Source organism: Centroberyx gerrardi, chromosome 19 (genome assembly GCF_048128805.1).
Source record: "Centroberyx gerrardi isolate f3 chromosome 19, fCenGer3.hap1.cur.20231027, whole genome shotgun sequence".
Classification (NCBI taxonomy): domain Eukaryota; kingdom Metazoa; phylum Chordata; class Actinopteri; order Beryciformes; family Berycidae; genus Centroberyx; species Centroberyx gerrardi.
The window spans coordinates 16,093,182-16,108,045 of NC_136015.1; the positions used below are offsets into that span (position 1 = coordinate 16,093,182).

The 14,864-nt window shown below is 42.3% G+C and overlaps 2 protein-coding genes across 3 annotated transcripts; one reads left to right on the forward strand and one right to left on the reverse strand.

Moving 5' to 3' along the window:
* Window positions 1-1,053: 1,053 nt before the first annotated feature.
* On the reverse strand, window positions 1,054-4,058 carry LOC139921340 (G-protein coupled receptor 20). Its single transcript, XM_071911543.2, has 4 exons — window positions 3,873-4,058; window positions 2,915-3,171; window positions 2,471-2,603; window positions 1,054-1,650 (listed from the first exon to the last, which is right to left on the reverse strand). Exons 1-4 carry the CDS (start codon window positions 4,056-4,058, stop codon window positions 1,054-1,056), a joined length of 1,173 nt encoding a protein of 390 aa, XP_071767644.2.
* Window positions 4,059-10,031: 5,973 nt separating this feature from the next.
* On the forward strand, window positions 10,032-13,975 carry cfap20 (cilia and flagella associated protein 20). Of its 2 annotated transcripts, none has more exons than XM_071911545.2 (6): window positions 10,032-10,201; window positions 11,353-11,432; window positions 11,520-11,631; window positions 11,804-11,992; window positions 12,621-12,731; window positions 13,814-13,975. In XM_071911545.2, exons 1-6 carry the CDS (start codon window positions 10,118-10,120, stop codon window positions 13,817-13,819), a joined length of 582 nt encoding a protein of 193 aa, XP_071767646.1. In that variant the 5' UTR covers window positions 10,032-10,117; the 3' UTR covers window positions 13,820-13,975. The 2 variants fall into 2 exon arrangements, with proteins under 2 accessions (XP_071767646.1, XP_071767647.1); XM_071911546.2 differs by having other exon boundaries at window positions 13,817-13,975.
* Window positions 13,976-14,864: the final 889 nt, after the last annotated feature.

Consider the following 14,864-nt stretch of genomic DNA (forward strand, 5'->3'; position numbering starts at 1 on the left):
AAAGACATTATAAGTGGCCTTCAATAAGTAGCTGAAAGAGTAACTGTTACAAGTGTTTATACTTCTAGGGATGGGCTTGCCTCTAGCTTATTTAGTATGTTGACTCAAGAACACGTTCTGTGTCTCTCCATCTGTTGGAGAAATGTTGTGCTGCCTCTCTCTGTCTGTCTGTCTCTCTCTTTATGTCTCTCTCTCTGTCTAATGTTGACGTCATCGGCTCTGAATGTCTCTAACTTCCACACTGGCTTTATGTAGCAGTAATGGCTCTGATCAAAACTAGTGATAAGAACAATTAGACAGTATATAGTACAATATTTCTATTAAAAATGTCATAACTGGGCTTCCATACAATATTGTTGTAACTCTATGTCTTGAAGTGCATTTGATACGGCAATGTATTGCAATTCAGTTGCATTTTGTCTTTCAATAAACAACAGTAAATATCCCATTAGGAGATGAAATGTCAAAATCTGTTTTACTTCAGAGAGAGAAAAGTCATAAATCAATTGCTAGATGAAATTCAAGATCTTTCAGACTTTCAAGCCACTGTCTCAAGCTCATTTTATTCTATTTCCAAGGGCATTTCATGATGGATGTGGATCTCTCAAACAGTTCAGAGATAAAGGTTCACCAGTTTCACAGCAAGTCCAGTCTCAGTCTTAGTTTCTCCAAAGTCTCAGACAAGTGGGAAGGAAGGATGAAGGTATGGAGGGAAAGAGGGATGAGGATGGATGGAGGGAGGAAGGCAGCTGCTGCGATGATGCCTGTCCCTCAATGGTTTGTTTTGTTCAACTTGAGGAGAAAGTGTGTGGTGTTTTCATTTATTGCTCTGCTTTTTCACATATTTCTCTTACAATTCTCTCTATTTCTGTCTCTTTTTCTGTTCCTTGGTGTCCCTGTTGTTTTCTTTGTCAGCCTCTCTCTCTTTCCCTGTGTCTGTATTTGTCTACCTGTGACTCTTGGTGAGTCTGTCTGTCTGTCTGTCTGTCTGTCTCTCTCTCTCTCTTTCTCTCTGGACCGGTCCATCTCCTCCAGGTTAGAGGGGTCAGCGGTCTAAGCGGACTGCTCCATGTGGGCCAAAGAGCGGGGCGTGGCGGTGAGGCTGAGCGTGGCCACGCTGTGAGCTATCGCCAGCGCCGTGCCCGAACATTTATTCACCGAGTTCCTCTCCCCTTCTGCCCCGCTCGTCCTCCCCCCTTCTCCCTCCCCCTCCTCCCCCTCCCTCGCTCCCCTCCTCCTCCTCCTCCACACCCGCTTGAAGCTGTCCGTCACGAAACAGTAGACGACGGGGTCCAGGCAGCTGTTCAGGCTGCTCAGGGTGACCGTGATGTGATAGGCCAGCACGTGCCCCGCCCCCCGGCCCGGCCCCGCCCCTCCGGCCTCCACCCGGAAGTACACCAGCACCTGCCGGATGTGAAACGGCGTGAAGCAGACGGTGAAGACCACCAGGACGGCGGCCAGCAGCCTGACGGCGCGCGCCCTCCTGGCTCGGCTCTGCTGGGGCATGGGCCCGTGGCTGGCGGTCAGGAAGCAGGCGACCCGCAGGGTGAAGCCGACCACAGCCAGCAGCGGCAGGAGGAACTCCAGCACCGTGAGGTAGAAGAGAGCCGGCAGGAGAACGCAGGAGGAGCTGAACTCCAGCGCCGTGGTCTGAGAGGAGGGCAGAGGACAGCAACTCACAAACTACTACTCCTCTGTTTGAAGTGATGATCTGCCTGTTTTTATTCTCTCTATCGCTGACTGATAAAACACAGCAGTGATTCAAACTATACCCAGTTCAAGAAAGCTTTTACGTTTTCCGTTCTACCTGGAGTCTAATCTCACGTAGCCAAACAAACGACAGAGGTCTGGAGAAATTCTCATGAGAAAACCTGGGATAACGAGACCTTGCTGAGCCGAAGGCAGCATAGATTGATCGGCTCTCAGTTTGAAATAGGATTCTCCCACAAGCCCCTCAGAACGGCACTCCTGTTTTGTTTTTCTGGGCTGGGAATAGGCTTTAGCGCGGCCCACTGCCCACGCTGGTATCACGTCAGTTTTATTTTGCTAGCTAGCTAACTCTAGCAACTTCCTTGTTGTTCTCTGACAGTAAACAACTGAGCACCAGTGCCATGCTGAAATTTGACTGGTTTGAATTAAGAGGTTCCACAGAGTCGGCGGCCTTTTCTATCTAACTATTGTGTTTAAATTTCTCAGTCGTTTGAGGTGTGGCAACGCGAATTTACCCGATGTCGGGTAGGTCTTTCCCGGGAAAAATAATGTGACGCACAGGAGGTGATGCGTTTTCCATTTCCAGCAGTAACAGTTTATCCAGTGGGTTCTTTTGGTAACGGGTTTGATAAGGGTCAGACAATTTTCTCAACCCACAGAGGAGCATGTAATCCATCAATAGAAGTTAAAACATGAAAATCACAAAATCTATCTATCTATCTCTGTTAATGTAGAGTGTGTGCGTTTAGTGTGTGTGTACCTGGAAAGAATAGGTGACCACCACTGCAATGAACCAGACGGTGGCGCTGACACACCTGGCTGCTCCTGTGGTCCTCCAGCGATGGAGAGTGCTGGACGCATGGACCACAGCCAGGTAACGATCTATACAGATACTGGGAGGAGGGGAGGAGATAAGGCAGTGGAGGAGCAACGAAACAAAGGGCATTTATATGTTAAGCCAATTTATAGTGAGGAAGGAAGGAGGCAAGGAAGGGAAGAAGGAAAGGAAGAAAGAGGGATGGAACAGACACTAAAGAAGACGAGGAGGAGAGGAACAACATGCATTTCTATGTAAAGTCAATTTATTGTGAGGAAAGAAGGAGGGAAATAAGGAAGGAAGGAACTGAAGGAAGTAGAAGGAAGAATGGAAGGGTAAAACAGTGGAAGAAGGAAGCAGAAAGAGAAACGCAGGCCGCGCCCCCACCTGGTGAGGAACAGGATGCTGCAGTACATGTTGACGAAGTAGCTGAAGGTGTGGACGTAGGAGCAGGCCACGCAGCTGCCGCCGCTGTGGTACAGCGCGATGCGGGCGGGCAGCGACAGCGCCACCAGCAGGTCGGCCACGGCCAGGTTGATGGTGTAAACCACGGGGGCCGACGGCTGGGTGGAGGCCCCGCAGAACACGTAGAGGGCCAGGCCGTTCAGCAGCACCCCCACCACCAGCATCACACAGTTACACACCTGCAGCACAGGGCAGCACACAAGACTCTTCTGACTGTCGAAGTCAAGCGGGTCAGTTCATGAATTAACTCATCAGTTCCAGTTCTGGTGAGGAATTGGAACTGGAATTTTAAAAAACCTACGGTGAAAATAATTGGAATTGAATTGGAATTTCATTTCATTCATTTCATTTCATTTCAATTTGTTTAACTGTCTTAGTTGTTTAGCGAGTTAAGACAACCTCTCTTATGCGGCATGTGAATCGGCCCTTAGAAGTGAAATTTCATGGAATTTCATGGAATTCAATTCTGTTTCCTGTCATTCCAATTCAATTCCAAAAGGTATAAGACTGAATTACTTATTTCTAGTATTTCTTTAGGTTTCAAACTGTAGTTACACGCTAGTAGACCATTTGTGTTGCTTGATAAATTTCATAGCTACTCAAATGAGAGTGACCATGCAGAACGAATGATCAATATTAATTATTGAGAAGATTTCCATTTATTTCCCAATCACAAATAAAAAAAATAATTTTCAGAAAATACCAATGCCACGAGATTTGCTAGAACAGTCTTTTATGAATAGATACAGGTTATTAACTCTGATAACCTATACAGTTCATTGCAGTAAATCCTTTAAAATACATTTAATCTTTTAACAGCAAATAATGACCACTAAAACAAGGTTTGTTTTGAATGGAAATGGACTGATCTAGCTCTTACCATGAGAGAGACCCAGACAGCGTAGAAGTCTTGGTACAGTTGGACATCCAGGTGGGCCAGTCTGTGCAGGTACGGCGCCCCCCACTGTTGGTCCCAGGTACTGCAGTTAATGGGACCCGGAGCCTGGGTGGGGAGGAGGGGCAGGGGGGAGGGGGCGGAGCTGAAGTTGGTGAGAAGACTCTCCATTGGTTGAGGAGGATGGATGGAGGGCGAGACTGGCTTCTGAATGGCAGGAGAGAGGTGAGGAGAGGAGAAGAAGAAGGGGAAAGAGGAGAGGAGAGGGGAGGGGAGAAATTAAGTGTTGATCTGTTTATATTTAGTAAAAGAGGAGAGAAGAGGGAGAGAGAGCAGAGGAGAGAAGAGAAGAAGAGAGGAGGGGAAAGGGAGAGGAGAGAAAAGGAAAGAGAGGAGAGGAGACAAAAAGAGAGGAGGGTTGACAATTTACATTGAATCTATACTGGTTTTGTAATATCACAATGACACAAAAAACTAGTACTGCTAAGTGAATCGATCCAATTCGAACTTAACTAATCAGCTACTGGAGAGACGTTTATCCATTCTTTCCTACCTTTCCTCCTCTTTCCTTTCCTTCCTTTTCTTCCTTCCTCCCTTACACTCTCACAGCAGGGAGTGACCCTGCACCTTCTGGCCGTAACTGCCTGATTTTCCAAGGTGTATCTAAATCAGGGATTTGAACTGGTGACCTTTAACCTTTAGGCTCGTGCTGCCCCGTGCAGACAGACAGACAGGGACTCCCATAGTGTTTGATGGAAACAGACGCCTCAACCTTTTAACATGGAGTCTTGCTGAATCAGAGCTTCAGCCAGAGAAATGTAGGGAAGCATTTATAAATAGACTTAGACAGCTCCAACCTGAACTGATGGGGTGTGCTCACAACGGCTTAACACAACTCAACACGCCAAGCTTAGTGAGCACGCACACACACACACACACACACACTAAAAGAAAGAGTAATGACCCTCGGGGATGAAAAGTGGTCAACATCAGCAGGAGTTAATCCAGAGAGAGAGACTTTAAAAATCCTCATCTTATAAACAACGTCTTCTTCTACTGTAGAAATGACTGCATGTATCTTCATACACTCTCAAAAAGGATGTGACACTTTCAACAAAGTTAGGTGCGTGACCCCTTGTGTTACTTTAAGCACAACGTGTTAATATGAGGCATGTCAGCGCGTGCCGCTATTTAACACACCTTTGACACGTGTTTTCAGCACAAGATATATGTTGTCTGTAACTAGTCATATAATAGATGTAATGAACGTGACACATCCTGTTTAAATGAGTGGAGGCTTTGAAAATCCTCAACTTCCAAACATTGTTCCCCTGCAAGAGGTTTCAGGTGGAAATCATCAAATTTGATATATCTGCAAAAGGCCAAAAGTAGTTAAGGAAGAGGAACGCTGATTTGGCTTAGAGGATGTAAGGAGAGAAGCTCTTTAGAAAGACAAGAAAACTGTGGCAAAACAAGGCTAAGAAATCCAAGGGAACTCTTGAACTGAAGACAGTCATGCAACGCATTTGTCCTGTAAGTTTTCAAGATGCAATAGCCAAATAAATAATGGATTTTTAATATTTCTTAAAGAGAGAATCACCTTGGCTTTTTTTTTTATCCTTGTTATATCTGCAGCAGTTTTCCAGTGGAAGTGAAAGGAGAGTGTGTATGAAAGACACAGAGAGAGAGAAACTGGCATAACTCACCAAATGTACTTTAAATATAAACTTTCAGTGTTTGTACTTCACACCTGAAACATCATTCCTCTCTCTGCCTGTCAGTTGAGTCTTCTTAGCAACCTAAGGATTTCTCATTGAAACCAATGAGCGCCGTTAGCCACAAGATAACCAAAGTCAAAGGAGTTCAATGAAAAATGTTAAGCTGCTTTTTGGGTTATGGGGGACAAATTTAAAAACCTTTTTCCACACAATGAGGAAGATAAATAATGAGCTACAATCAGTGTCTAATAGTCAAGGTATTAATACAGAGGGCCATGTTGTAGGACATTTAGCTTGGCAGTGATATGGTTTTTTATTAAAGGTGTTCAAATGAAGACAGCATCAAATTTGAATGATTTGAATGAAATTTGTCTTATTGACTATGCTTACATTTAATTTCTAGCTGCTTGAAGCCTTCCCACGATTTTAAACTTTTAAGTTATTCTGGAGACGTTACAATTGTCTCACCAAAAGCCAAGGCAGAAAACCAAGTGGCCTTTCCCTGAATCAGGGCCATGCAGCTGGCTGTTGGAACTATCACTAGACAGACCCGCTGGTTATGACAAAAAACGTCCTCCTTATAAATACCAGAGACAGATGAGCGCCTATCTGTTAACACGTCCTGCAGAGGAAGATCTTTCCACTCTTCATCATCATCACACAGACAGCTGGATACAACATGGCCAGGAGCCTGGATTCACATCCACAGCTTAGCAGATCGGATCAAACCAAACAGCACATCTATAGGTTCCTTCAGCCTAAACTTCACATCAGTTTCATCAACAGCACAGTGAACTGTATGTCACTTTAAATTAGTTTTCATATATCATCGCCCCATAGATTCATGCAGCTGTAGCCTAAAGGAGAGAGAAGCAGGTTATTGGTTTGAAGTCCTGCAGCAGATGGGACAGTCTCCTCTCCCTCAACAATTAGCACCGATGGACCTTTGAGCAAGGCACTTAACCCCCCGCTGCTCAGTGGCCATGCAGCAGGAAAACACCGAGCAGCTCCCTATATGTTCAACTTGATCAATTATGAGATTAAATGCATCAAAATAAATACAATACCATTAGCTCATGATGTATAATATATAATTATTTCATCATGTGGTCTGATTTGGTCGTCAAACAAGGATCAGTAAACAGGTTAGAGACCAGGTTTGTCTTCTGTTCCTGTGTTGGAACCTACCTGCTGCAGAGAGAGAGGAGAAATGTTCCTCGTAGAAACAGGCGACTTTTCGGAGGTTTGATGGAAATATTCTTATTTCAGAGTGTGTAGGTTCGGCCTCCTTCGGTAGTTTCTGTTTCTTTCTCTTCTTGCTTGTGTCTTCTTTCCTTTCCGCAGTCGTTCAGAAGTTGTTCAGAGGAGAGAGAAGAGAGAGAGAAGAGAGAAGAGAGAGAAGAGCGAGTCGGGATGTGAACCCATGAAGTCTCTCTCTCTCTCTCTCTCTCTCTCTCTCTCTCTCTCTCTCTCTCTCATATCACACCCAGTCCCACAGCAGAGGCACAATGCAGGAATGACAGGAATAGAATAGAATAGAATACTGTAGTGTAGAATAGAAGTGAATAGAATAGAACTGAACAGAATAGAATAGAAAAGAGTAGAGTGGAATAGAAGAGGATAGGATAGGATAGGATATTGTAGAATAGAATAGAATAGAATAGAATAGGATTGGATCAGATTAGAGCAGAACAGTATACAGTTTCTTTTTTTTTCTCACTTTCTCACGCCGTTATTGCTCCTCCTCTTCCTCCCTCCTTCCCCATTTTTTGTTAACAATGTCAATCTTAATTTTCTCTGTTGTGAAGTCTCTCCATCTCTCTCTCTCTTCATCTCTCTCTCTCTCTCTCTCTCTCTCTCTCTCTCTCTCTCTACCCCCACTCCATCCCCATCACCCTTTCTCTCTCTCTCTAGGAAGGAATGAAGGAAGGAAGAAAGGAAAGGAACAGAGAGACTTGATTTTTTTAGGAGACTCGTCTGTTTTACTGTGAGAGGAAGGAAGGAGACTGAACTGTTTCACTCAAGTGGGTTTTCAATAAAGTTTATTTAAAGCTGTCTCTGGGGTGGTCCCATACTGAGAGGGTCCGAGGGAAAGATATTCTACTTTACCTCTGTTTGTATCTCTGTTAATACCGGACTCATTTAGGGAGACAGAGGGAGAGAGAGACAGGAGGAGAGAGAGACTAAGAGAGAGACAGAGAAACAAACAGAGAGAAACAGACAAAGAAACATAAACTGTTTCTGTAACTGTTTTATGAAGCTGCCAGCCTGTGAACCCCTTAAATCTCTCCGATTTTACACAAACACACTTCTAGGAATAGAGTGAGAGACGGACAGAGAGAAACAGAAAGAGGGAGAGACAGAAAATGAAAGAAGGACATACACAGAGATAGAGAGAACGACAGAGAGAGGGGGAGGATTTTCTTTTACACTTTTATTAACACAGATATACTATTTGGAGTGAAGCAGCACCTCATAAACCATGGTGATATAAACAACTGGAAAGGTGGTAACCACTCAAAGTGTGTGTGTGTGTGTGTGCATTTAGGTGTGTGTATGTGCATGTGTATGTATATCTGTATGTGTGTGTGTGTGCCGGTCTGCACCACATGTCAAACAAACCGCTCTATAGTGCAGAGCTGAGCAGAAATAGTAGTGAATTAATTTAGCTCACTCATAGGAAACTAATAGGGAGCGTTTGATTTATTTTACACTGCGGTGATGTCACCACAGTTAGGGCTGTGCAAAGTGCCTGGCTAATGTTTAATTGAATGTTTCTCGGCTTGTTCAAATATTTGAAGCCGATGTCAGATCTGTCTTGGCCCCGGCTTGTTTAAAATCCTCAAGACAGAAAGGAAGGATATTCCACTTGACTCTTTGGGGATTTAGTGCGTATTTGTCAGAGGTGGAAAGAAATATTTTCAAGGAGATGTGCTGTTAATTCAATAACATTTTATTCAAGCTGGAGGGTACACAGTTTGACTTGTGTTTAAGAAACCCATTTCTGGAAACTGGTGCTATTGTATTTGAGAATGGAGTATTTTGGGGTTGTGAGCTGGTGTTCTGCTCTAGGAGGTGACTCGCCAGTTGCCTATTCAGCCTTAATTTCCCATCTTGTGGAGTTGAAATGATCATGATGTTGTGCTGGCATGCTGCAACAGAATCTTTATTGACGGTTTTTACATTGGTTCACTATTGGATCCACCAACAACTGAGAGCTGAGGTTTGTATTTGAAACTGTATAGATTTTGTGTCTGCTGCATTGCATCTTCAATGTAAAATAAATGTTACATAAATGAGAAAAAAAATGAATAAAAGTCAATTTTCAGTGTTTCAGTGTAGGGTCAAATCAGGCAATCTGGAACAGTTTTTGCAAATTCAAATTCTGCAACCTACTCTGACATCAAACCAAAACATTAGGTCAAAACGTGAGGCATCTCATCTCTGAAATCACCAAGATGTTGTCTAACCACATCAAAAAGAACAAATGTAGATACCATACTCACAAGAGACGTGACACACATTTTCGTGCTCTTTGTGCCAAAGCAATTTTTCTTGGTTGCATTTGGCAATCTGGGACACTGTTAGGCTTGAATCTAATCGGCCTATTTATGCTTGCCAAGCTTTTCTGCCCCAAATCTTAATGCAAATACCCATACTGTGTGTATTTTATTTAGTCTGTGTTTTTGCATTCTTTTTTATTTTCCCTTTTAAGTAAAACTTATTAGTTATTCATGTAACCTATTATGCCTATTTAGACTGTTCATGTCTAGCCTTGCTGGACTTCTAGACTCAAGCTTGATTCAGTATCAGTTTGGTTTACTTGAATGTTTATATCATCACTTGCCAAAGATTTGAGTTAAGAAACGACTACTTATTTATGTGTCATCTCCTCTTTATCTTTTACTGGAAACATAACCCATGAGAAACAAAATGGTGAGCTATGGACCCCAGACTTTTTTTTGTCATGGAAGAAAGATCAGATTAGCCTACAACATAAAATCTGAGAAATAAAATGAGAAATCTACAACTTGCTGATTGTTGTCATTGCAGTGATTCAAGGTTTGAGATAAAGGCCAGGCAGACAGACAGGTAGGCCCATTTTGACCATCTCGCTGTTGCGTTGCCACTGCGACCGAGATGCGTCAACATTGAGACCCGGCGTGAACAAGGGCGGCCGAGGGCTAGATTCCGTTTCTTAGCAACACCAACATACTGAAGAACTGACAGCCACCACCAAGGACATTATTCATTTTATTTTTATACCTTCCTGGGAGAAACGTGTGGGGATATAACGATAGGACACAAATGATAACAAATGTAAAGCCATTTCTCAGATTTTTTGAAACTCCGATCTTTTTTTCCGCCGGCAGCGGAACGAGTTATTTCTTTTTTTGTATCACACGGAAACATTGGGGACGGAATCCAAATCCATAAACAAACGTAACGTTAGCAACAGTTTGGACAGACCCAAACACATGCAGATAGGGCAGTCGTCTAAGTACATAGAAGATGTTTAAAAACACATTTCAAAGTGGATTCTTGTCTATCTTATATAGCATCGGTAGCAAACCTCTTCAGATATGGGATAAAAAGGTAAGGAACGATTTGTTATTAAAGCTACGAACCCAGCCTCCTAAGACCAAGCTTCCTTAGCTAGTTATGCTAATGCTAACTATGTGTCGTTATAAGTCACGTTAACTATATATATTTTAATCAGTAATTATGGGAGCGACGCCACGATGTGCGACCATGTTTATTATGTAGTTTTTTCGTTAGGTTTAGGTTTAAACAATTTTTGTGTCAGGTAAACTTAGTTAACGTTATGGTTTAACTACTCACAAGTTTAAACCACTTAACCTTGATAACGTTAATCACCATATTGCCATAGCTAGAACCATCAATCTAGAAGGCCACTGAAATCAGCAAGGCCCTAATAGTTAGTTCATAGTTCATATTTTTTCCTGATAGAATGCACAGCAGGCTACAAACACAGCTCGGACTAGAAAGCATTGTTTTGTCTTAATATTGCCTTGTGACAATTCAACTGTAACACTGTAGGATTTGAATGGCTCAAGACCCTTCAGTGTCACAACGTTTATAGACTTTGGCCATATTCACTGTCACCATCTTTCCTGTTGACAAAGACAAGCAGGGGGCTGTTCCCATATCAGCCCGTCATTCTCCTGAGCTGCACAAGTTGCCACAATGATTGGCTGAAACAGGCATAAAACAAATGTTTTGGTCAGCTGCCCACAGTGGCGGGTTGTTTAGATTAGATTATATGAGACTGTATTATATACGACTGACTACAGACAAATTGGCTACTTGTGAAAAGCTAGTAGAGTTGATATTTACCAGCCACATCTACCATAATAATTGTTTAGCATGCCTTCAATGAATCAGTTTTTACTTCATCTAACTAAATGTTGTTGGTAAGCAGTATTAGACAAAACTGTGCTTTCTGGTTTGAATTGTACAGGGTGACAACTGGCAACATTTTTTACACACAAATCATGTTTTGCCTTGCTGGAAAAAGGGGTTGTGTTTTATTAATGAAACCTTTATTTAATCAGCTTAGTACTGTTGAGATCACATATCTGTAAACCTGTTCCTTAAGTCTTTCTGCAGAGTATTCCGTTTAGGGGTACAGATCAAGAAGGCTTCCCTGTTCATCTCTGTCCGAGCTTTAGTGACAGTCAGCAGAAATGGATAATTGCTGAGGAATTTTGCGTGTGTGTTCACAGGTGAGGAACGGTCATATCAAGAGAGTCACAGACAACGACATCCAGTCAATGGTGTTGGAGGTGGAAGGGGCCAACGTCAGGTGAGCTGGTGTCTGTCTGTCACAGATCCTTCAGCTCATGTTGCCTCGTTCAAGCACTCTGTTTCTCATCCTCTCTCCTCTCTTCAGTACCACCTACATCACGTGTCCCGCAGACCCCAAGAAGACTTTGGGCATCAGGCTTCCTTTTCTGGTCATGATCATCAAGAACCTCAAGAAATATTTCACCTTTGAAGTCCAGGTAGGGCAGATACTCCTACAGACACACACACTTTCCAAGTCTTGGTGGGGTAAAAAAAAAACAAATCCAAACATAAACTCAAGGCTGCGATTTTGTTTTTCAGTTTGTTCCTCCAGAATATTGGGATTCATGGTCACTCGTTCTTTCTCTGTCTCTTCTTCACGGCTCGTAGGTTTTAGACGATAAAAACGTTCGTCGACGGTTTCGGGCGAGTAACTATCAGAGCACAACGCGGGTGAAGCCGTTCATCTGCACCATGCCCATGAGGCTGGACGACGGCTGGAACCAGATTCAGTTCAACCTGTCGGACTTCACCAGGAGAGCCTACGGAACCAACTACATTGAGACGCTACGTGTACAGGTTAGCACACACTGCAGACTTTATTATCGACAGTCTAGGAACCAACTAAGGTGCTGTATGAATAGATATTTCTCACAGACACATAACACACAGATAGGTAGAGAGACAGACAAAGATTAAACCAGATATAAACCAGGTAGATTTAACTTTATTGAGACGCAAAGCACGCAGGTTGGTCAGATAGGTGCACTACGGCCGCAAATAAAGATTATTTTCATTATCGATTAATCGATTATTTCTTCGATTAATGGATTAATTATTTCTGTAAATAGTAGTCTATAGTCTATAAATTGTCAAAAATAATGACAAATGCCTATCACAAGTTACCAGAGCTGAAAGTGATTCTTAAAATTGCTTACTTAGTCTGACCAGCAGCCAAAAAACCCCAAAGTTTTCATTTAATAATGATATGAAACAGAGAAAAGCAGCAAATCTTAGCATTTGTGAAGCTGTAACCAGGCAATGTTTGGTATTTTTACTGGATAAATAACCATCGTTTCAGTACTAAGGTGCACACACTAATGCCTTCCTGTGGATCTATGCTAACTGTAGGATCTCTATAGTGTCCTTGTCAGACTGTATTCTCTCTCTCTCTCTCTCACTAATGTCTGGTCTCATTTCCTCTCAGATCCATGCTAACTGTCGCATCAGGAGGGTGTATTTCTCCGACAGACTTTACTCTGAGGATGAGCTCCCAGCAGAGTTCAAACTCTACCTGCCTGTCCAGAACAAGGCCAAGGTGAGGCACACACACACGTACACATGAACAAGCATGCATGCACTTGCTTATACAGTACATACAATCACTCACATAATTATGCTTGTATATGTTGTGCTAAATGTGGGAAAATGGTAAGTGTATGTAACAGTAGCACAAGGCTCTCTCAGTCCTTGAGTGTCCTGCTGAACGCATACCTGTAACACCATGATTGCAACACTACAGTTCTGCACCTGAGGGTTTTTTGATGACCTTTATCAGATTAGGACACCGACCGAAAAGTATATGGTGTAGTAAAGCCTTATTAACATGTTTTTGCCCTCATGGACTTATGCTAGATTCTTTAAAATCACAGGCCTAATTGAGAGGCAAGCATGTTTTGCACATCCACATCTTTTTACAGATAGATGGAAATAAGTTGTGTAGGCTAGTAGTGCCTCCACTATTGGACTGAAATAACTAAAATATAAAATAAATTTCTTGGCCAAACTACATCTATATTGAATACATAGACTATCAACACAATATAGTAATATCTAGTCTGCCTACCAGAAGTAAAGAGACATACATGGCACCAGTTTTGGTTAAAAAAAAACAAAATTGGCCTCAGATGCGATCCATCCTTACTCTGTGACTGTGATGCAGGTCAACCAGGTGGGTGTGCACGAAAATTTACCAAACACTGAGGCAGAGTCTGCCTTTGCAGGTTTCTGATGTTGTCGCGTTATATGAACTAACCTCCCGCGCCTCACACTACACAAAAGGTAAAATACTACTACAAAAGCCAATCCGAAGAGGTCATTTGGCCACGTGGGACGCCGTACCCACAACAAAACGTAGCGACACGACTGAGAGCCTCACGTTACTGTGACTAGCGCTTTCTACTCACATTATATTCACCAGATTTAGCCCAGATTTACCTTGGGAAATGTTTACATTTACAACCCCGCTGGTAAAAGTGCACATTTACCGGTAAATGTATACATTCACCATTCACCATAACCTACTCACTCAAGAGTTGGCCTGTAATAAAACTTGTGGTTTTGTCTTGAAGCTTCCTAACAACTGTCTCTCTGTGTGTGTTCTGTTTGTGTTTCTTGCAGCAGTAGAGCTTCCAAACCTGCACTGTTCCCCCATTCCAGATGTGGAGCTTCGCTGTGAGATTGTGTGTAGATATATGAAGAATATTAAAACTTTGTAACGTCATTGTGGAACCATGGGTCTTGTGTCGCTCTCCGCACAATAAAGTTTTTTTTATGCACTGATCTGCCCACGTTTACAGATTTAAATGCGTGACATTGAGCCCAACAAGATGGAGATCAGTGGCAGCAAGGCTTAGTAAGGAGGGATTTGAGCTTTTGTGGAGATAACAGTATGATTTCAAGTGGAAACTGGGGTCCATGATGATAAATACAGTCTCTTTTCCTTCCTGAAACACCCCATATAACTTTCTGTATTGGCACACAAAACTACAGTGAGAATAAACACTTCCTGATATATGTCAAGAAAACTACAGATTCTACAGCGGCCATCTTACATGTGTTGCCAAATCACCATTCAAGAATTTTCATTTAAATTCAAATAAGCTTTCTTAATGAACTTAATTTCTAACTGTGCGGTGTTACTCCAGTGTTACCTGTTGATAGACTGAAGGGCCAGCGCTGGCTTAAAAAGGTACAAAGGGGAGAAAAAAAAAGACAAGTCCATGTACAGAATATAAACAATCTTTATCAAACATCACAAATTATTTCAATTGAAAGGTTTTTCAAAAAATTACTTCCATTCCCAAAACATATTTTCTCTTTGTTTGACTTTTTGGCTTTCTTAATACAATATGAACAAATTAGATTAATACATTCATTTTTACTACATGTGGTAAAGATTGCAGAAAGAGAAAAAAAAAAAAGCTCATACAACAATTCGGTCACAACAAAAATATTCTTAAAAGACAAACCAACGTAAAGCTGCATCTTCAACACATAATGCAAGAGCACAGACTCACACTGCAGCCATGACGAGTGGAAACAGACGTTTCAGTTCACAGGGAAGATGTCAGGATCCTCTCACTTCACAGCTTTTATCTCAAGAAAATCTCAAAACAAAAAATCACTTTGAAGTAAAACAAGGCAGGGTTTACAAATAAAACTCACAACT